A 22022-nucleotide genomic window follows, 5' to 3' on the forward strand; every position below is an offset into this window, starting at 1 on the left:
AAAAGGGGGAAATTTTGTTTTGAGTGTATGATAAGCTTCTATCAGCTACATTAAAGGAAAAGTCCACCACATTAATGTTAATATTGAAATATCTGTGATGTTTTTTAGTGATCCTAGTGCTGTGTTTTAGTTATTATTCCTGTGAGTCTTGCACCATGATGGTCAGGTGTTGTGGAGAAGGTTCGGTAGAAATATACTGTACAGGTGAGACAGACAGATAGTTAGAGAGACTAAAAGACTAATATGCTGCTGCATCATTCTCTGAATGTAAATATGCAGTTAGGGCTAAATCCAACTGGACCACTATCATCAGGTAGACCAATGGCATTGTGGGTAATGTATTAAAACCCATGTAGCATCTAACCTGGTTTCACTGTTGTATATTAGACCTTCTGGACTAAAATCACATATTATCCAGCTGCTTGACTCGATCTAATACTGTCCACTTTCACCCCATTCTGGCACAATGAGCCAAACACTGCTGCTTTGCCGAGCTCTGTGGGCCTTCTGAAGTTCTCCTCCACACACATCTTGTGTTTAGGTTTCACTCAGTACTAATGCACGATCTCTATTTTTTTTTTATTTGCCAATGAAGCATGATGAGACTCTGCTTTGCACTTTTCTAAAGAAAGTTACACAGCAGTGCGATTTACAATAAAACAACTGAAAAAATAATCTGTGTGGAATTTCAGAAATGCTCTTGAATTGCGTTCAAGGAGGAAGTCCCTGCTCCAGATCTCCTACTGAACTCCTCCTCTGGTCTCACTGTGATTTCTTACTGAATGCAGCATACACATGTGGAGTGCCACGTAGGCCTTTGTGTGCGTGTCTGTGTGTCGGTGTGTGTGTAAGTGTGTTGAGGTTTTACTCTTAGACCGTGAGTAATGGAAACCTCCTGTTTGTGCAGGAAAAATCGGCCTGTGTGGAGCTTCCATTTCACTGGAACTTTTGAACGGTGTGGTATAGAACAAGACACAAAGCTGGTGCCTAAATTACAGCTTATTTAATTATCTTTAGACTATCTGCTGGTGTTTGTTTGCAAAGTGTCAAGGAGGCACCGCAGACCACAGACATGACAAAAGAGATTATGGAGCCGGATGAGAAAGAGAGAAAAGTTTCCTCAATGGAGGTTGACAGATTAATAGATATATGTGTCCTGGTGAAAAAAATATGTTAGTTTCCAACTAAAATAAATCACCAAAATGATGCAGCTATCTTACAGCTCATGCTAGCTAACTAGAGCTGAATCACTGTAACATTAGCAATAACAACTAGCCTAAAGATTCCAAATAAGATTAAAGAAAATTACTGTGTCAGTATGGAAGGGATTACTTTCACTGATACTCTTTTATTGCCTAAATACCACATTTGTATTCATCTTAAAGAGCAGGGAATATAAATATACATGCTGTATTAGTCCACTTTATCTTGTCTGTTGGACTCACCGTTACATTCCTCATTCATGCAGTTATCCAATCAGCCAATCATGTGGCAGAACAATGCACCAAATGATACAGATACAGACCCTTGAGGCTCGTTGGGAATCTCATGGGCTACAAAAGCAGTAAACTACAAATGGCTACTTTTTTCCTCATTCATGAAAATGTTAAAAGTCACATGAACATGACGAAGAGTTACTTTAGGCATCCTTGTGTGCTCTAAAAGGGCGTCTTTGGATGTACTGTATCACAAGAATCTTGAAGAATTCAAGACAAGGGATCTAAGCATTCTGAGAGTAGTATGATGTTCCTAATCGAGTGTGTCGGCTATTATTCAGTCATGAATTTTCACCTCTCCTATTTGATAAGAATTATTATCTTATCAGAGTTCACTGTAACACAAGACCATGTTGGAGTGTGTTACTATCTGCTCTCTATTGCTCTCTGTGGCCTTCTTCCTAGCAGCTGATTGTCCTCCAGATGTGAACACACACACACACACACACACACACACACACACACACACACACACACACACACACACACACACTTTTTGTGTGTCAGTAAAAGAGTACTTGAATGGAAGATTTGGGTTAATCATTGGTAGATGTGCTTTCACTACCAGTTAGATGCCCACAGTCCAAAATATAAAAAAACAACACTGACCCATTACAGCTGGTCCTGCTCTTCTGGCTCTGGGATCTAAATGCTTTGGCTCCACAATGCACACAGAGGCATTGAAACGCTTTCTTTAGGGGGCCAAGCACCAAGCTTTTCCAGGGCTCCATTGGTTTTTATTACTTTTTGTTATTTTATTGTTTTATTTATTTCTGCTAGATTGACCTGCGAATAACCACAACCACGTGATGACTGAATACATATCATTTCTGCACTATGCCTTTGTAAGGGTGTGCAACTGATATTTCCCATAAATTTGTTGGTCTATTTTTTTTTCTAATCAAAATTTACTGTAAGATTAAATTGACTCTGTAAGACTAGAATTTTTAAAAATGGCAGAAAATTTAAACTGTATAAAAATCAACACAAAAATACTCCGTGTTATTCTTCCAGTAGTTCCTGTAATCATTTAGATGACATTTATGGTGCTTGGCCCCTATCACTGCAGCTGGCTATGATGGTGGTGGATATTCGGGTTTGAACAAATAGTCCTAGTGGAGTACGCCACTCTGAATTTATCCCTTTAAAATGTCAAAACAGATGGAGATGGAAAATAATTTATGAGTACAACATTAAAAATTCCAAATGTCTTGGACTAGTCACTGTGTTTGTTCTTATTTCGTTTCCTGTTTTTCATGCGTCTTTTTGTTCTGCCAGAAAAGAAGGTCTAATGAACTACAGTTATTTTCACACTTTACGTAAGGTATTTTATACTTTATTTTAGTCTTAGCTGAGCCACAGGCCAGTAACTGTTTTAATACTGGGTCAAACGTCTGAGATTTAAATGAGATTCTGCTGCTGTGAGAATGTTTGGAAGTAGAAAAGCACATTTTTGTGGCATAAAGTCAGACTCCATAGCCAGGTCCTGCCTTTTACACACACACACGTGCACACACACACACACACACACACACACACACACACACACACACACACACACACACACACACACACACACTCTCTCTCTCTCTCTCTCTCTCTCCTCTAAGATAATGTGATTGTCCTTGTTTTTATAAGACTGCTTCGCTTCTCTGCTTCTTTTTCTTTTTGCTCTGTTGCACTTAGGATGACACAGATTGTATTAACAAAAAGTGTTTGTCTAGAATGAATAAGGACCAGATTAATCCATTTATTTGTCTCAGATTGTTCTTGTCTTGGAACAACAATCAGGGAGCACATTTAGTGTTAGTATGAAAGCTACTGTACATTTCTGGAATGGAGCAAATGAATTTTTGTGTTTTTCTAAAGACAATTTTTACTGTCTTTTAATAATTGGTACTAGAATATGCCCTCTAGTGTCTAAAATGTATGTATTTATCATTAAGAAAATTTTTATGTTTAAAACTTTAATGTTGAAAATGTAATATTCTGCAACATTATTGAAGTCAAAACATTGTCTTTTTATCCGTACCTAAAAAAAAAAAAAAACAGGTCACTTTGGCAGGTTAGAAAGATTTATTATTGGAAGATCATGAGAAACCCATGAGTGAGAGCGCTATCCTCGATCCCTGCGGTTTGTCCTTGGTCAAAAGAGTTTTCAGAGCACTGATTAAGCTACTCTAACTGCCAATTAAGTGGTTGCCACAAGTCTGTGCTGTTTAGGAGGTAAAATGCAGGGCTGTGGTGTGTTTCCAAGTGCATGTTATGGATCGTTGACTGAGGGAAAAGTCCTCAGTGTTCCAGCCACGGTGGCCACGTCAAAGGTTGATGAGATTGATAAGATGCAAAAGCTCGCCTTTCTAGAGGATGTCCAATTGTAGGGCAGCATGTGCTATTATGACACCTAGATGCTAACAGAGGACCATTGGAACTGGACTAAATCTAATTCATGCTCACTATATGAACATTGAAGTGCCTTGAAGTCTTGATGAATCTGAGCTGCCTATTTTGGAATTACTGTAAAAAAATAAATCAATAGAAAATAGAACTAGCAGAAAGTCTAGTGATAGTCTCTCCACAATTCTGTCTGAGGCTATGTCAATATAAATATTGTCCTACGCTACCAAGATCTATGGTCCTTTAAACAAAGCCTTAAATGCACCTGGGGCACGGCAAAGAAGAACTGTTAAGGATTTGGAGAACAATAAGGAAAGAAAACAATGTGTTTTGTATTCATGTGTGGATAAACAATACATCATTCATGATGTGCTTCTGTTTATATCATGGCCTCACTAGCAAGAGCACAGAGGAATCCTTTTTGGCGAGTTTGCATGACTACATTTTTTTTAGAGTTCATCCAGCTGTCAGAATGATTTCCATGCCATTATAATAAGCGACTATCCTGGAATCTTAAGATAAACTTTCACGAATTACACCAAATTTTCTAAAAAGGTATTTTAGTTTTTACTACAGTTCAGATGTGTCAAACTCCCAACTTGGTTAAGGGGAGTATAGAAACATAAACAAACCGATGTATAATTCTGGCTTCAATAAGATTAACCTTGCCAGGTAATTAGGTGTAAAATGCTAATAGGTAGTAGTTTATATTCATTATATATATTATATGAAAATGCAAAACATTGGTTTCATAGGTTTATTTACTGTAATGATTTTTTTTTTTTTAATTTTTGCCACACAAGCATGAAGTCTCCATCCACAAACATTGGCAGTAGACTGAATCATATTAAAGAGCTCAAGTTCACTTAGTGAAATTTCTGCCTAGCAGTCTGATATAAATCTGGGTTTGGAGAATGACAGGAGAACACTACCTACTGGAATATACATTGCCGTATGTAAAGTGTTGTGGATGAGGGATAATGGTTTGGGAAGATTATGCTATTTCAGGGGTTGGACTTGGCCCCTTAGTACCAGTAAAGGTTTAAAGTTAATGCTACAGCATACAAAGTCATTTTAGACAATTGTATGCTTCCAAAGTTTTGGCAACAGTTTGTGAAAGGCTTTTAACTGTTCCAGAATGACTCAGCACCTGTGCACAGACTGACATCCATAAAGACACGGTTTGACAAGTTTGGTGTGGAGGAACTCCCATGGGATGAACTGAAGCATCAGATGTGAGCCAGGCCTCCTCTCTAAACATCATTGCCTGAAAACCCAAACACTCTTCATGACTTCATGACTTCTTTATAGCAGCAATGGAGGACAGGGGGACTCTATATTCATACTTTACACATACTTTTGCACATGTAGTGTATATGACAATTTAATAATAATTCCACAGCTACAATCTAATTCTTTGAACTGAGCAATGGTAACAAGTTCAGCTCATAGCTGAGCGCAAAGATTTGTTTTTTTAGAGAGAGAGTATTGTCTACGTTTTTTTAAGGTCATGTAGCTCACGTTCACATCTGCAGGGGCTTGTCTGAGATGAAATAAGAAACTTTTTGGGGGAAAATTTAAATAAAAAAACCATCGGCTCCTCCTTTCTCTCCTTTCATTTTGCGCATCAGTCGGGAACGACGCAGAGCAACTGGAGGCTGCACCGAGATTTTTTTTTTTTCATCATGCACATGATGCTTTTTATTATTTTTTCACTGAATAGGCTGTAGGAAATAGAGTTTAGGCTTTGACCGTTCGATTAATAAAGCAACAATAACAACAACAGAGCATTAGGCGTTTATTTTGTTTAATATAAAACCAACTGGCATTGTGTAGCACGGACCTCGGGGATCTCACGGACAAAATGCGCGTACAACAACTCCACACGGTATTTTACGCGTGCGCGCACCTGTGTTTATTAAGCTGCGTGCTTCAAAGCGTACAGAGTCAGCGGGACTCGACACCTCTTAGGCGGACCATTCAGTGGAAGCACGACGGCAGACTCTTCAGCATCCTGAGTCAGGGCGCGCAGTACGTGCCTCCGTTAAGGAGAAACGGAAATGGAAATGGAGAGCAGCAGCAGCAACAGGAGCAGCGGCAACAGCAGTCTCCGGTCAAACCCCTAACCGTGATCAGCAGCGTCCATGCAAGACAAAGCGAGCCGTCTAGTTCTTCCGCGCCATCGCACTTACACGGATCGCGCCGGTTGCCTCTCAGGCGCGCCGGTGCGCCTCGCGGGCGCGTAAACGAAACCGCGCGCACTGCTGCGGAGCAAGTTCCTTCTGCGTCTCCGTTTCCGCCGCCTCCGAGAGCGCGAGAGGACTCCATGGTCGGAGATGATCCTTATAATCCGTACAAGTACAGCGAACAGGACAACTACAACTACTATGACGCGTACGAAAGACCAAGCCCGAGACAGAGACCCGGATACGGAACAAGGTACTTTCAGTACGGTAAGGACTCGCTGGTACCGTGTACTATATTTTTCACATACTAATGATAAAAGTGCATAAGTGGACTACTCGTGCACCTTTATACTTCTAGCCTCATACTACACGCACCTCCTCAGGTAAAATTTAACCTAAAGATAAAGATATTTAGGGGGAAAATTGCACTCGAAAAGTAAAATGGAATGGTACATTTAGTACTCTTATTCCTGAGAGGAGACTAAAAAACTATATAATTGTCCTTACAGCGTTACAATAGTAATATCATGAACACTACACATATATAAATAAGCACTCCAGCAAAGCACAAGCGATCCTAAGCATTATGACCAGATTCATTCTGGTCAATTTATTGCATTGCTCATGTAAAATCATGACACATTACAGTGCAATGCAGAAGAATAGTATATTTTCAGCTAGCTAGCTGTGAATACTTAATTTTCCTCAATAGGTTTTTCTTTTTTCAAACAAAGAATGCATGCAATCTGTCTTTTACATAGAATAACAATCATCTAAGTGTGAAAATGTATATTAAATGTGCACTATATTAGATACCTGCACTAGCATAGAATAAAAAAAAATTCTCATGATCTAACAATAATAAATCTTTCTAACCTGTCAAAGTGACCTGAGTGTCTCAGAGTACTTTTCTTGCTCTGGGCATCAACCATGAAGGTGTAGCCGGTTGTAAATGCTCCACCTCTTCCGCTTTGTAGATAAGACTCAGAATGTCAAGTGCGAAAACTGCACTCTCTTACACGCCTCACTTTTACTTGCTTTATTTCCTTTTCTTTTTAATCAGGGGCTATAAGCATATTTACATCTCATTGACTTTCTCAATGGGACAACACAAGAAGCTTTCCTACTAAATAAAGAGCCAACAATTAGATTATTCTTTTCTCTCAGTCTTTTCTTAATATGCACAAAAACATGAATAAGAATGCGTGAGTTATCTTTCAGCAACAACATTAACTCCTATCTGGACTGCTTCATGCTGAATAGATTTGCATTGCCAGCTTCATTTTGCTCTTGGGATAAGATATTGAGATGTTCTGCAGGTTTGCCTGACCTCGTGCCAGATCCGTACTACATTCAAGCCTCCACCTATGTGCAAAGAGTGCCGATGTACAACCTCCGATGTGCTGCAGAGGAAAACTGCCTGGCCAGGTATAAACTGGAGTTTAGCCTTTTAGAAATAATTTATCTACTAAACTGTTCATTTTATTTTAAATTACAGTTATTACGGTGGCATTGTTTATGGTGTCATATCACTCAAGGTGACCAGACATTGTAATGTTATAGTCTTGACTACACTGATTGGTGGAGAATATTCCAGAATATTCTGGACAGAAGTCAAGATCATAACCATGAGCTAGCTAGCTAATACTAGAGAAACCCATCATGCGGATATGATACTTTTGTTTGACTGGATTAAGTGAGATTAGACTGTATTGGGAGCAGTCTTATCATTAATGTACAATAATTTACCTCTTTACCTCGCCGATATATGGATTAGCATTAATTAGTGTTGTAATAGCACTGAGCATGAGTAGGAAAAGTGAACTGATAAACTGATGGCTATGACCTCCTGACATTCTGTAAAATATTCATTCATCTTCTACCACTTATCCGAACTTCTCGGGTCACGGGGAGCCTGTGCCTATCTCAGGCTTTATTGGGCATCAAGGCAGGATACACCCTGGACGGAGTGCCAACCCATCGCAGGGCACACACACACACTCTCATTCATTCACACACTCATACACTATGGACAATTTTCCAGAGATGCCAATCAACCTACCATGCATGTCTTTGGACCGGGGGAGGAAACCGGAGTACCCGGAGGAAACCCCCGAGGCACGGGAAGAACATACAAACTCCACACACACAAGGTGGAGGCGGGAATCGAACCTCCAACCCTGGAGGTTTGAGGCAAACGTGCTAACCACAAAGCCACCGTGCCCCCCATTCTGTAAAACAATGCTGTTAAATATATTTTTATTATTTTTATTATGCTATCTGGTTAGGTTTTCCTGCACTAGCTAGCTACCTAAATAACTAAACATAGCTTTTATTTTTATTTGATCTGTACATTATCTTTATCTAACAGAAATCCCCAGTAAAAGTTACATGAAACACTTGAATGTTAGCTATGGTTAATGCAAAATCTCCCTGTTAGTGACACTGCTCAGGTGAGCTAGCTAGCCGATAAAACAGTGCTTGTTTTGACATCTGACAGTGTGATATGTACAGTACAGTAGCTTTGTGTAATGGCTTATATTGATCTACGAGTGTTTTTGTGTCTGTCATTTATCATTACGACAATATGTCAGTTCAGTTTTGGTCTTTAAACCGTCGACATTCTCCATGCTTAGCTTGGACGTTCTGCAGAATAGAAAAAAAGGGAGGAAAAAAGTATATTTAAGCCGCTATGGGATAGATAGCTGAAAGTATGACTGATATATCAGCTTACCAGATGAATCCTGATTATCACTGTGAAATTCCTAGAATTCAAGCCAGTTCTGTGAAAAGAGGGAGGAAATCATGACCTCTTTTGCTGTAGAAGGAGAAACGCTGACTCCGAGACATGGAAAAACCATCAGCAGACTTTTCAAGTGATTACTGAAGCATACTGTAATGCTCTAATCCCAAAGAGAGAGATAAAAAAGGCACAATATTTATTCCCCGTATTTATTTTCCTGCATTCGATCTGTCAAAACAGACTTTACAATATCTCTAAGAAACACAGGTTACAACATGGAAACACATGTCTGACAACATGCTATGTTTGGTGTCTTGTTTGTTGTGAGCAGCTCAGCATACAGGTCCAGTGTGAGAGATTATGATACGCGGATGCTGCTACGCTTCCCACAACGAGTCAAGAACCAAGGCACGTCCGACTTCCTGCCTAGCCGGCCACGCTATTCCTGGGAATGGCACAGCTGCCATCAGTAAGTTTCTCTCTGCATGTTTCTTGCCATAACAGCAGAACTGAACAGTACAGTATGTGTGGAATTTGCTGTAAGAACTCATTTGGGATTTCTGGCATTGTCCCTAAGTCAGATGATTAACTTTCTGCAACCTATTGAAAAAAATATGCATGTTAATTATAACCATGTGTCTTGTAAATGTGCTGCACTTTGCCTTAAACCGGATAATGTAGAATTATGTGATTTATCCTGTATACGACACACAACTGATGATCTGGCTGTAATTTGGGCAGTTGAACACAAAATGACTGATGCCTCACACTGACAGAACACTAATCTTAATGCTGTCCTCCTACAGTCCAGTCCTTTCACTGTTACACCCAAATCTTTGTTTCTCCGATCTTAATGAGCCTCAAGCCTTAGACTTAATTAAAGGTCGGTGCACTTTGAGAAGAGATTATAGATAAAAGCCACATGTGTGTTGTTGTTGTAATTATTATTAAAGCTACACATGCATTTTTATCATTTAGTCTGTCAAGCCAAGACATCTGGCTTTTCGCTAGTGTCTGATATATACATCTGTAAACAGAGCCAAATACAACCTCCTTTTACTGGAAAGTATGGTCATGTTTGAGTTATGGTTTACTGGCAAACAGCCAATCACACTGACTGTTTTGAACAAGTCTTGAAAATGCTGCATGTTTTGTCAAACCAATGACTCTTCATTGACCTTTGGCAGAAATGTGTTGTAGTGTTTATTTAATGTAGAGAGGGGGAATCAGATTCATGATCCTAAAAGAATCAGATTCTGAATCAGATTCATGATTCTGAAAGTTGTGGCCAGAAAAGTGTATAAAGTATATCAGCGTCACATTGAGGAGGTGATCTCTGGAACTTATTTAAGGGTGCTAATCAGAGTGAGGATGAGGCACAGGTGTAAGTTATTTGGATATGTGATGTCCTGGGGCTGATGGGAAAAATAGCTCAGCCTCAGGGGCGGTTCTAAGCCTTTTTTAGGGTGGCTTCAGCCCCCTGTCTGTGGTCTCAGACACCCTAAAACTAAAAGTATAATTTTTACTTTCATAAATAAACAATAAAATTAAGTTAAAATGCAGGACATGTCGTCGATGGGAAATTTTTTATCGGTTTGATCCAAGAGCGATTTTTTTTACTTTGCTTTGACGCGCGTGCGTTGTAGTCTTTCATCAGCTGTCTGCTTTATTTGAACAGAGATGCACAGAGTCAGTCAGAGCTGGAGGCGTTTATCTATAACGTTAATCGGCGGAAAACCACAACCAAAAGCAGTGAAATTTCACTATTCTTATTACCAGAGTTGTAGCACAAACAAAATATTAATACAAACAATTCATTCAATACTAAATAAAAATAACATTTATTGATTTGGTCTTTGTCTTGTGAATATTTTTTTTATTAATGACTGCATTCATCGGACTCACTGTTTGTAGAGAACGCACACATACATGAACTGATTTGATTCAAGACTTTCATCATTTCATCATGCATAAAATTTTGGTGTCCACTTTTTCCATTTTAAATAATACCTTAACATTTGGCTTACTATATAGTCATATAATATATAATATAAAACTCTTCTTGTTTTAAATTCTCACTGAGGGCTAAAACCCCTAAAGATGAAATCCTAGAACCGCCCCCGCTCAGCCTCATTTTGGAGTTGACATGTATCTGAAGTGGTTAAGGTTCTGGATTGTTGCTTGGAAGATTAGGATTCAAGCACCTTAACTCTTTGTGTGTCATCTCTGAATCTCCCATGTCCCTCTCTGAATGTGATATAATTATTCTCAAACATCCTCTTTCATATCCTCTGAGCAGCTTTTGGACATTTATATTATGATATTCTCAGTTGACATTTCTATTGTAACTCTGCCAGTTATACAAAGCCTTATTCAGATAATATCTGGAGACTGAGAAAAGATCAAAACAAAACCACTTTTCATACAATATTTAGTTCTTCAGTTGTCTACAATAGACAGACAGTGTATTGATCCTTTGAGAGCTGTTGTATTGTTACAGCTGTTGGACAGCACAGTGCATGAAGGAAGAGCTTTTGGCAGAAACTTGCATACTAAGCAAATTCATTTCAGATTGATGCGGAGTGCTGAGATGAACAAGTGAGTGTCACAGATAAAATATCACAGATAAAAGCTCCTGCTGTGGTTCTTTAGAAGTAGCTACATTCGATAAGTCAACACACCCCTTCTTAAGATTTTGGAATAGAGAAACCAAGTTCAATCATGTCAGATAGTTTTACAGGTTTAATGCAGTATAGCAACCAAGAAAAATACAATAAACTTTCATAATTGCAAACACCCTTTTAAACCGGGGCACGTGTTCAGAATGAACCGATCACATTCAAACTCACGTTTAGAATTAAGCATCATGACTGAGGACATGATTAACCACAAATAAAGGTCATCTGTTTCTGCATGGCCAGATATAGAAGGGAAATGATTTATAATCATACTATCAGTGTCATCCAGATGAGGATTGGTTCCATTTTGTGTCTGCTTCCTCTCAAAGTTTCTTCCTCATGTCGTCTCAGGGAGTTTTTCCAGGCTGGTGTCACCTCTGGTTTGCTTACTGGGGTAAATTTATAAATCTTTATAAATTTCTATCCAGACTTCTACCCAGATAGCTGATTTTTGACAGTGTCCATTATTAAAAGAGTTATATAAATAAAATTGGATTGAATTGGATTGTCTGGACATCGTCTGGGATTCATTTTACTGCTGAAGCCACAGTGAAGCATGGTGGTGGTAGCATCATGCTTTGTGGCTGCATCTCTTCTTCTGGGATTGGGGTTATAGTCAAGATAGCTACAAATAATAATCCATATCGGTATAAAATCTGGATTTTTTTATTTATTCAGGCTAATTTATTTAAAGCTACATTGTTGTTGTCATAACCTTAACATGTAATCATCAGAGGTAGAAGGGTGGGATGTGAAATACAGCAAAAAAAAGAGGTGATACTTACTCAATATATCATTATGGAAAAGAAACTACAAGCAAAATCAAGCATAGCTTTACTCAGTGCCATAGTTGCTAATTGGAAGAGAAGCAGTCTAAAAAAAACAAAAAAAAAATTAACTAGATTTGTAAAGTTCGTCGTGACAAACTTTGATGTTGGCTTTGAGGATGCAAGTATTCGCAAAGTCCGGTGCTTTTTGGAGGCGAGTGGACATAAGGGTCAGTGTTACTTTTGGAGGCAAGTGGACAGAAAGCTAGGGTGCCAAAACATTTGGAGGCAAGTGGACACGAGCATGTGACGTCATCCGAATACTCCTGAGGAAGTTCCCTCAGTGTTCTGAGTGTTTTGATATGTCACATGTCCATGTTGTAAAAAGTTTTTTGATTTCGCATATTTTGGGGGCGGGGCTGCGGCACAACCGGAAGGCCAGTTGGTACACCAATTTTAACCTTTGTTCAGAGTATCACCCTAAAGGAGCTGGCCAAGTTTGGTGTAGATAGTTCAAAAGCTTGCCGAGTTATAAACCTCCAAAGTTTATAATGGGAGTCTATGGGGAAAAAGGCCACTTTGAGACCCAGTACCGGAAGTACTGGTACTCCGATCGCTTAGAAAAGTAATAGCAACAAACTTCAGACCAGCGTCTACAATATATCCGAATTTGGTGCATGTGGCTCGAAAGCTCTAGGCCGCATTAAATTTTATAAATGTTTGTCTACGCTGAAATAGGAAAACAGAATGTTGGCTTCTACAAAGCCAACATAAATATCATAGACATCGTTGCCTACTGTATATGTTTTTTAGTGAGTATTCCTAAACATAAAAACATACACAAATCACAGCATTAATTTCTCAGCCAGTGCTGACTAATAAACAAGTTGTGCATTTAAATGATTTACACTATAGAAGACATGATTGGGTGAGAGTCTCGTCTTAATTTGAACTACGCGTGTCAGGGTTTTGGTGCTGGTGGTGCTACAGGAAAACTGTCTGTGGTCTTGTCTAAAGGAAAACAGTGTGGAGGTCTCTGCTCTGCATGCTCAGCCGTTCCAGACACCCTAATGGCTTTCGGAGCATAGTTTTACACTGATGTCAGCTATGTTTCACCACCGTGTATGGAGTACATGTGGCCTAGTTCCACTTAACACACAATCTCAACCATAAGGTCCTTTTAGCGCAGCACTGAACTGTATGTGTTCTTGGTGATATGTTGATTTCTGGCCCGGTTCATTCTACATAAACAACTTTATACAATAAGACGTTCAAGGAAATTTCTATTTTTTTATTTTGTGTGACAGTTTTATTAGTTTTCTTAAAGTATTTTATAAAATCATATTTATTTCAAAAATTATAAATTTACTAAAAATACAAATTTTACAAACCAGAATTTATTTCTGTACAAGTAGTAAAGAAAAAAAATATATAGAATGTATAAAAAAATATAACATAAGAAATACAAAGATATAATTTATTACATATTATTATTTGACACTATTACTCTATTGCTAAAGATAAAATTCTCATTTTTACCACAGGCGTACACATCTCTGGTGTCTGATGATTTCTTCCTTTCATTTTGTGTTAGAAATTCAAGCTACTAGTGTAGCTAATAAATAATGGAAGTCTGTCACATCTTAAATCTTAAATCACACATGCTTGTCAGTGTGGTTTAGGCCACTGTGGGACTTACTGTTAATGAAAAATATTACCAAAAGTACTGTACTGCTGAATGCCTTTATAGTTATAGAGGGACAATCAGAATTTAGATATATTTTTTATACAGTTTGGCTTCATTTCCAAAGTTTGAAGTGATATGGATGATAAAGTACTTCCCATTTGTACATAAATCTTTCATTTAATTGTTTATTTGTTTGTTTGTATGCTAGATAAAACATTACTCTAATTCTTAAAACATGCATGATTAAAAAATTCCAATCAATGGGGAAAACCATAAAAGGAATATTGCAGTGTTAAGACAGTGTATGTGTACAGTTATGTACAGTTCGAGCCATTTGGAAACTATTTTTAGAGCATTGTACAGCTTGACTCTTTCCACATGTTCTTTTCAGTAAATATATGAACTGAAATTTGGCTTCAGTGTAAACCAGCACTCATCCCTACACATTGCCTTTCTCCCCAGACGGACCCTGAGCCTCGTTTGCAGAGGTTTATTTGCAGAAAAATGCCAAGAATCTTAAGCCTTAAATTAACATTGTGGCCTCTAGCCTTAGGAAAGATGAGATTGACTGCTGAACGCCAAGTTTAGCCCTCAGTGGGGTGATGAAGTGAAGATTTATCAAGAAAACTCGTAGAAATGAGCATATGAGGTTTGAGGGTCTTGATTCAGTATCTTAACTTCTAAGGAGCCCAAAGCCTTAAATACTGAGCAATAACTTTCCTTTAAGGTGCTTTACCCTCTCTTCTCTCAACCCACGGTTACTGATTTGATTCTTTTCATTGATTCATTTATTTTTGATTTAATGTCACATTGCACATTAATAGTGATAAAAGGTGTGTGTGTGTGTGTGTGTGTGTGTGTGTGTGTGTGTGTGTGTGTGTGTGTGTGTGTGTGTGTGTGTGCATGCGTGCGTACGTGTGTGTGTCTAAAATGAAATGTAACACAGTTATGAATCACCTGCGCATGGAGAACTCTCAGCTGGTGCTAAATATATCATTGTGTTTGTTTATTCAGCTGACTCTATCCAAATGGACTTTTAAGCCATTGAGACAGGACAGAATAGACAAAGCCTTTATTTTTGTAACGTATACATTACAGCACAGAGAAATTCTTTCTTCACATATCCCAACTTTGAAGGTTGGTGTCAGAGTACTGGGTCAGCCATGATACAGCACTCTTAGAACAGTCAGAGTTAAGGGCCTTGTTCAAGGGGCCAACAGTTGCAGCTCGCAGTGCTAGAGCTTGAACCCTGAGCACCCAATCAACTACCCAGAGCTTTAACCACTTGAGCCACCACTTCCTATATGAGTTGGTTAAAGATTTGCTCAAGGACCCAATCCTTATACCAGGATCTTCACAAATAACCATTGTAGCTGCAGGCTTTCATTCCAGACAGATAGGTAAGAAAATTTTACAATATGAACTGATTAGATTACTATTTGAATCAGGTGCGACTCCTGTTCGATTGCAGATGCACCGGTCATTTGTGGATAAGATTAAAAATCAACTTCTTTAATTAAGAAATGATATGAATTATGTTTCATATCCAGCATAATGAATAGAAAGCCAGGGGTTCAATCACCAGTAACTCCAGTACCTCCAAGCTTATATCATTACCAAGACCCCAAAGCATTTTAAGAGACATAAGAAAATAATCATTCCTACATAATCTAAACTGATGGCTTTCTTTATCCATAGGCACTACCACAGCATGGACGAATTCAGCCATTACGACCTGCTGGACTCCAGCTCTCACTCTCGTGTGGCTGAGGGACACAAGGCAAGCTTCTGCCTGGAGGACACGTCCTGCGATTACGGCTACTACAGACGCTTTGCTTGTACCGCTCACACACAGGTGAAGCAGCTCCACCTCAGCTGTGTCTAATTGACATTTTTAGGAGTCAGTATAAATGAATTTGTATTGATTTAAAAAAAAATGTCCAGATTAGTTAGAATAATCCCAAAGAATTTTGGTATCGAATCTGATTAAATAACAAGTTGTACTTTAAAAAAAAAAACTGACCATTGTTATGGTAGAGTAGTTATTTCTAAGGATATTTATTTAACTTTAACGGAAGGAGTCTCCAGGATCAGTGCACTGTAGCAGTAAGTACATTTTCTGCCATTCGTCTTCAGGACAGAGGATTTTTTACTGTGATTTTAGGTTACTTTGTAATATGACCAACTACTTGTTTACTATTAACTTTAAGAGAGTGAGAAAGTGTGGCTGGTGAGGGAATAATTATTTAGGGAGGTGAGGGAAGAAATCTTTATAGCTGCTATAACACAAGTGATAACAGGAACTAACTAACATCTTTTCACAAATGATTTGCAACATCATACAAGACGAAAAATGGATAAAGACTAAACAATTCCGTATATGTGGCATCAAATGAATCACTAGCAAATTGGTGTTGATTAAGAGGAACACACTTCCAGACTTGGAGTTAAACATGAAAATAATCAGCATCTGATTGTCACATACACTATCATACACAGTACAACATGTAGTGAGATACTTTTTACGGCAAACTTCTTAAATGTACAAATAGCCAACAGTAGAGAATAAAAGGATAAAATAAATGAATAAACAATATAAAGAGAACAATATAAAAAAGAAATAAATATATCAGAAAATGTAATCAGAAACAGAGGTTTTTGTTGATTATTTTCCTATAACAGCATGCCCCCAAATGTTTTAGTCATCAACAACATGATAATCGTCAGCAACATGCATCAATGTGTTTTTTGAATAATTCCTCATTAATGTAGCTTAAAGCAACATGTGAATAGGGACAAGTGCATGCTGATAGAGTTTGTGTTTGCATGTATGTTGTTACAGGGTCTGAGTCCAGGGTGTTACGATACTTACAACGCCGATATTGACTGTCAATGGATCGACATTACAGACGTGAAACCTGGGAATTACATCCTCAAGGTGTGTGACATGAACAAGGTGTCTGGTGTGTATACACTCATGTGAAAAAAATTAGGACACCCCATGTAAGCCTGTGTTTTTTTTACATACTTACTGTATACATATGGGCATTTGATCTTCATTTTAACAATATTGGAGGATTCAAGTAATATAACTAAACAAAATAAAACAAAAAAAAGTGAGTCTTTTTTAGATGATCTATAAAATGTCATTTTAAAAAAAAATACTTTCTTGTGAGGAAAAGGTAAGGACACCCTCACATTAGTTTGTACTTAAATTGGATAAAATGACCTACAGGTGTATCACATCAGGTGCAAATTATTAGAACATTGTTACGGAGCATTTTGAAGGAGGCTTGCCTTATTTAAAGCTCAGACATTTAGTTTGGTTTGCTCTTAATTGTTAAAGCGAGAGGTTTCACTGTGATGAGATCCAAAGAGCTCTCTGAGGCCTTCAGAAAGAAGATTGTTGATGCTTATGAGTCTGGTAAGGGATATAAAATATAAGAAGAAGTTGTATTCAGCCATTTCACTGTCTGGGAAATCTTGGAGAACATTTAAAAGAACTGCCAACATGGACATGACAGGACACCCAATAATTCACCCAAAGAGCAGACTGTAAGATGCTTAAAGAAGTCTCCAAAAACCCTAAAATATCATAACATGAATTGTATGAATCAAAGTGCATGAATCAACAATCAGAAAGAGACTGCTCATCTTTAATTGTCATGAGAGGTGTGCAAGGAGGAGACCTTTGCTTGAGGACAAGACTGAAATGTGCCAAACAACACAGAGACAAAGGCCAAGACTTCTGGAATGATGTGCTTTGGACAGATGAGTCTAAAATAAAATTATTTGGAGACCATAAAAGATGGATGTTTGGAATAAACCAAATACAGCATTTCAGCAAAAGAACCTCATACCAATTGTGAAACATGGAGGTGGAAATGTTATGGATTGGAGATGCTTTTCTGCAGCAGGACCTGGCCAGCTCACCATCATAGAATCCACTATGAATTTTGCATTGCATCAGAAGGTGCTTGAGGAACATGTGAGACCATCTGTCAAAAAAATGAAGCTGAAGCTGAACTGGACCAATGACCTAAAACATCCCAGTAAATCCACCAAGGACTCACTGAAAAGTAAAAAATGGAGAATTCTGGAATGGCCAAGTCAAAGCCCAGATATAAATCCTGTTGATTTCCTGTGTGGTGATTTGAAACAGACTGTGCATGTAAGAAACCCTTCAAACAACACATGGCTAAAATAATTCTGCATGAAAAAGACGTTATTCCACTCGATGTCATAAACCGGCTACAAGAAACGTCTCATTTTTTCCTCCGTTGAAATACTAATTTTTGTTTATTTCTTTTGTTTAGAAAAAATTTTTTTTTGTTGTTGTTGTTTACTTGCAATTACATCATTTTCATCTACAGGTACGAATTAAAACAAGATCAGAAAGTGACATGTTGACATTTCTTAATTTTCTTAATTTGGTGTGTTAATATCCCAATTAAAAAGAACTGTTCTCGTCAGTCTGGTGACAAAATGTAAAAAAAAATATTCTACTTACATTATTATAGTGAAGAGTAATTTTTCTCTGTATACACAATGCAAATTTTACAGAACATCTAAAATAATATAAGAAGTGATGGTTATCTAAATTTTTTCTAATAAATCTAAGATTTTCTCACACCTACAGGGTTGGGGGGTCAATTCCAACCTCCACGTTTTCTTTGGGATCTTTCCAAAGATCTTGTATGTTGTAGGCTGATTGGTATCTCTGAATTGTCCATAGTGTGTAAATGGGTGTGTGTGTTTATGTGTGTCCCAGCTGGAAGGAACTGATGAACATAGTTCATTCATTCATTCATTTTCTACCGCTTATCTGAACTTCTCAGGTCACGGGGAGCCTGTGCCTATCTCAGGTGTCATCAGGCATCAAGGCAGGATACACCCTGGATGGAGTGCCAACCCATCGCAGGGCACACACACACTCTCATTCACTCACGCACTACGTACATTTTTCCAGAGATGCCAATCAACCTACCATGCATGTCTTTGGACCGGGGGAGGAAACCGGAGTACCCTTAGGAAACCCCCCGAGGCACGGGGAGAACATGCAAACTCCACACACAAGAACGTGCTAACCACTAAGCCACTAAGCCCTAAGCCACCGTGCCCCCCAACATAGTTCATCACAGGCTTACAAAATATTTCCTCCGGCTGTTTGCAGCCAATTTGTTGTTTATGTGCTGTTGTGTTTTAGCATTTGATGTGGTGTTTTTAGTTCAGCAGTTTGGCTGTTGTGTGTTTGGTTTGAGTTTTACTGTAGTCTTTTTTTTGTGACAGGCTGCCGTAATGACTTAAAAAGCAGCCAAAAAACTGTCATTTTTTTGTTGGTTTTTTAGATCAGCGTTAACCCCAGTTATCAGGTTCAAGAATCTGACTACAACAACAACATTGTGCGGTGTGACCTTCGCTACACCGGCAACTATGTATACGTTTCAGGATGTCAGTTGTCGCCGTGAGTGTCTTTTCTGGTTCTTTATTTCAAAGTTTTGTACTGTGTTTTAAACGTAGGAAAGGTATATATAACACATTACACAGTTTCAATGGAGTCCTGGTCCCTATATAATGATGGTGTGCATGGATTATAACATGATACAAGCTTATTATTATTATTATTATTATTTTATTTATGTTTTTTTTGTAGTGTACAGCTGTATACCTGTAGGGTACTCACTTGATTAAAAAAAGATTTATAGCATAAACTCATAATTTAACATACAGTATAAACTTGTTATTCATATTATGCTATATATGAATTATGCTATATTTAAATATAAATCATTCACCTCACCCGTATCTAATACAGTACATGCTGTTTGCTTCTTTGTAAAGACAATCATAAAAATGACCAGTTAATATTTTAACAGTCCACATCAAATGTACTTTCTGACAAAAAATTTCACAGATGTATAGGATGCTTAAATATTCCAGTTGCTTACATACACTCAGGGTTTAGTTTGACTCAAATCCTCAGTCATTTATAATAAGAATAATAGCAGTGTAATCTTGTGATGGATCTTGTGATATTCTTCACTCAGTATAACAAAGACTGACCGATTACAATGGCATGTATTGTTCTCATGAACAGAGTCTTTTTTACTATTCAGATTGTTTACTTACTCAATCTATAGCTGCTTACATCTATTTTCTATCTTCCATAATGAACTTTAATGGTCCTTAGTCAGTAAATTTCGAAATAAATTTAGTCAAAAAGTCTCGTGGTTTACGTCAGATGATCTCTAAAGAGGAAATCTAGAGAGAATGAGCTATTCAGTGATATGATATCAAACACGTACAGTAACTGTGTGACATCACGTATGCTGTGTTCAGTACTACAAAAAAATTCTAGCATGTGTTAATGCTGCTCTCATTTCCTGAGCCAGGAGCTAAAATTAACGTTCTGTACACAATGGAAATGACTTCACTACTTCCTTCGATGTCTTTGACATCAAGGAAGTTGCATGAGCTGCAGAGTCAATCGGTTAACTTTCCACAGTTTCACTATACAGTAGCTAATCATATGACTGTGCCCCAAAATATAGAACGAAGTGAAAAAATGGATATATGGATTATATATTTCACATATAGCTTATTTCACATATACTACCTTATATAAAATATGCATAAAATCTGGTGTGATTTGCTCTCTTTCAGGTATTAAAACACTTTCAGGTCGACTTCACAAACGAAGACTATCTGCTATCCTGAAGAAAAGTTGCAGATTTCCACATTAAGACTGAATACGATATTTCTGATATCAATCATTTTGAAACTTAGCGCATATTACAAGATGAAGCTTAGGTAAAGTTCTGTCTTTTATTTTATGTCTTTTTTCTTTTGAATCAATTTGTTAAAAGATTAAGATGAAGTGATGTTTTCAATAAAGAATATAAATTTTTTACCAAAAAAATATCTTCCAGCTGAAAATAAAATGGTCGTTCTGGTAGAAAGTGCAGTTTATTCACCTACACGGCCATGTTTAACTTTACAGTTAGGACAACTAAAGGTTCAGTCTGATCCACGCTGGACAACAATCAGCTCTTTGAAGATGTCGGTGACGCTACATTTGCTCATATTACTGCAAGACATGTATTACATGAAAATGACTTGAATAAATATTCATTCTCTGATTCTGGCTGAAACATTTATTTGGATATTTGGAAATGCAATTAAACAAGTAAAGCAAACAAATTACAGACATGAACTATGTGCATTACAACAACCAGAGCCACGACTTACACTATTCATCTAGAATCCAATGTTTTACTTAGTGGTTAAGAAAATAATTTATGTATTTAATGCCATAAAAGTATAGTTTGGAGTTTAAACATTACCCAGATTTTCCACTTACCTCAAATCAGTCTTAAGTAATCAACTGTAAGATTTGTATATGTACTTTGCTTCCATGACGCCAATGTATCTAAATCTATAAACACTAGCAAGCTTCATGTGACTGTCAACACTCACAGCATTTAGCAGACGCCCTTAATCCAGAGCGATTTACATAATCTCATTTTTATACAACTGAGCAATTGAGGGTTAAGGGCCTTGCTCAGGTACCCAACAGTGGCAGCTTGGTGGACTTACATCCTTCTGATTGGTAGCGCAACACCTTAGGCTACCACACACACACACACACACACACACACACACACACACACACACACACACACGAGTAAAATGATTTTATAAATTGACTTTGACGTGATTTTCTGATTCATTCATTTTCTGTCTCACTTAACAGATTCACTCAATTTGATTCATTCTATTCTTGCCCACAAGTCTTCTGAGTGATCTAAGATATCTCAAAGTTCATCTTCACCATGATGATGATGATGATGATGACAATGATGATGGTGTGTTCATGAGTCAGTCAAGTGAAATCTAAGTGTGGATTTAATAAAGTGTTATTTTAAAAGACCCTTTGCAAAACATTCAGCCATGTAATATATTTAAACACTGATCACAATGACTGTGTTTACTGATGAATGTATTTGTTAGTAGTATTTCAGTGTATCTCTGAATAATATTTGTCTACGAATAATATCGTATTAGATTT

At 37.7% G+C, this 22022-nt stretch overlaps 1 protein-coding gene across 3 annotated transcripts; it reads left to right on the top strand.

Moving 5' to 3' along the window:
- The first annotated feature begins 5496 nt into the window (after window positions 1-5496).
- On the top strand, window positions 5497-21093 carry loxa (lysyl oxidase a). Of its 3 annotated transcripts, XR_003445030.2 has the most exons (8): window positions 5499-6346; window positions 7399-7507; window positions 9154-9291; window positions 15653-15809; window positions 16797-16892; window positions 19303-19418; window positions 20618-20764; window positions 20955-21093. XR_003445030.2 is itself a non-coding variant. In XM_027175402.2 (7 exons), exons 1-7 carry the CDS (start codon window positions 5758-5760, stop codon window positions 20622-20624), a joined length of 1212 nt encoding a protein of 403 aa, XP_027031203.2. In that variant the 5' UTR covers window positions 5499-5757; the 3' UTR covers window positions 20625-21093. The 3 variants fall into 3 exon arrangements, 2 of the variants coding, with proteins under 2 accessions (XP_027031204.2, XP_027031203.2); XM_027175402.2 differs by having other exon boundaries at window positions 20618-21093; XM_027175403.2 differs by lacking the exons at window positions 20618-20764; window positions 20955-21093 and having other exon boundaries at window positions 5497-6346; window positions 19303-19422.
- The last annotated feature ends 929 nt before the right edge of the window (window positions 21094-22022 follow it).

This window comes from Tachysurus fulvidraco, chromosome 20, assembly GCF_022655615.1.
Source record: "Tachysurus fulvidraco isolate hzauxx_2018 chromosome 20, HZAU_PFXX_2.0, whole genome shotgun sequence".
NCBI classification, from domain to species: domain Eukaryota; kingdom Metazoa; phylum Chordata; class Actinopteri; order Siluriformes; family Bagridae; genus Tachysurus; species Tachysurus fulvidraco.

Bases quoted from the DNA above. Each gene is read 5' to 3' on its own strand.
- loxa (XM_027175402.2), top strand. From the start codon at position 5,758: ATGCGCGTACAACAACTCCACACGGTATTTTACGCGTGCGCGCACCTG. The intron at 6,347-7,398 runs GTAAGGACTCGC...GATGTTCTGCAG, and splicing joins AACAAGGTACTTTCAGTACG to GTTTGCCTGACCTCGTGCCA. The intron at 9,292-15,652 runs GTAAGTTTCTCT...CTTTATCCATAG, and splicing joins GAATGGCACAGCTGCCATCA to GCACTACCACAGCATGGACG.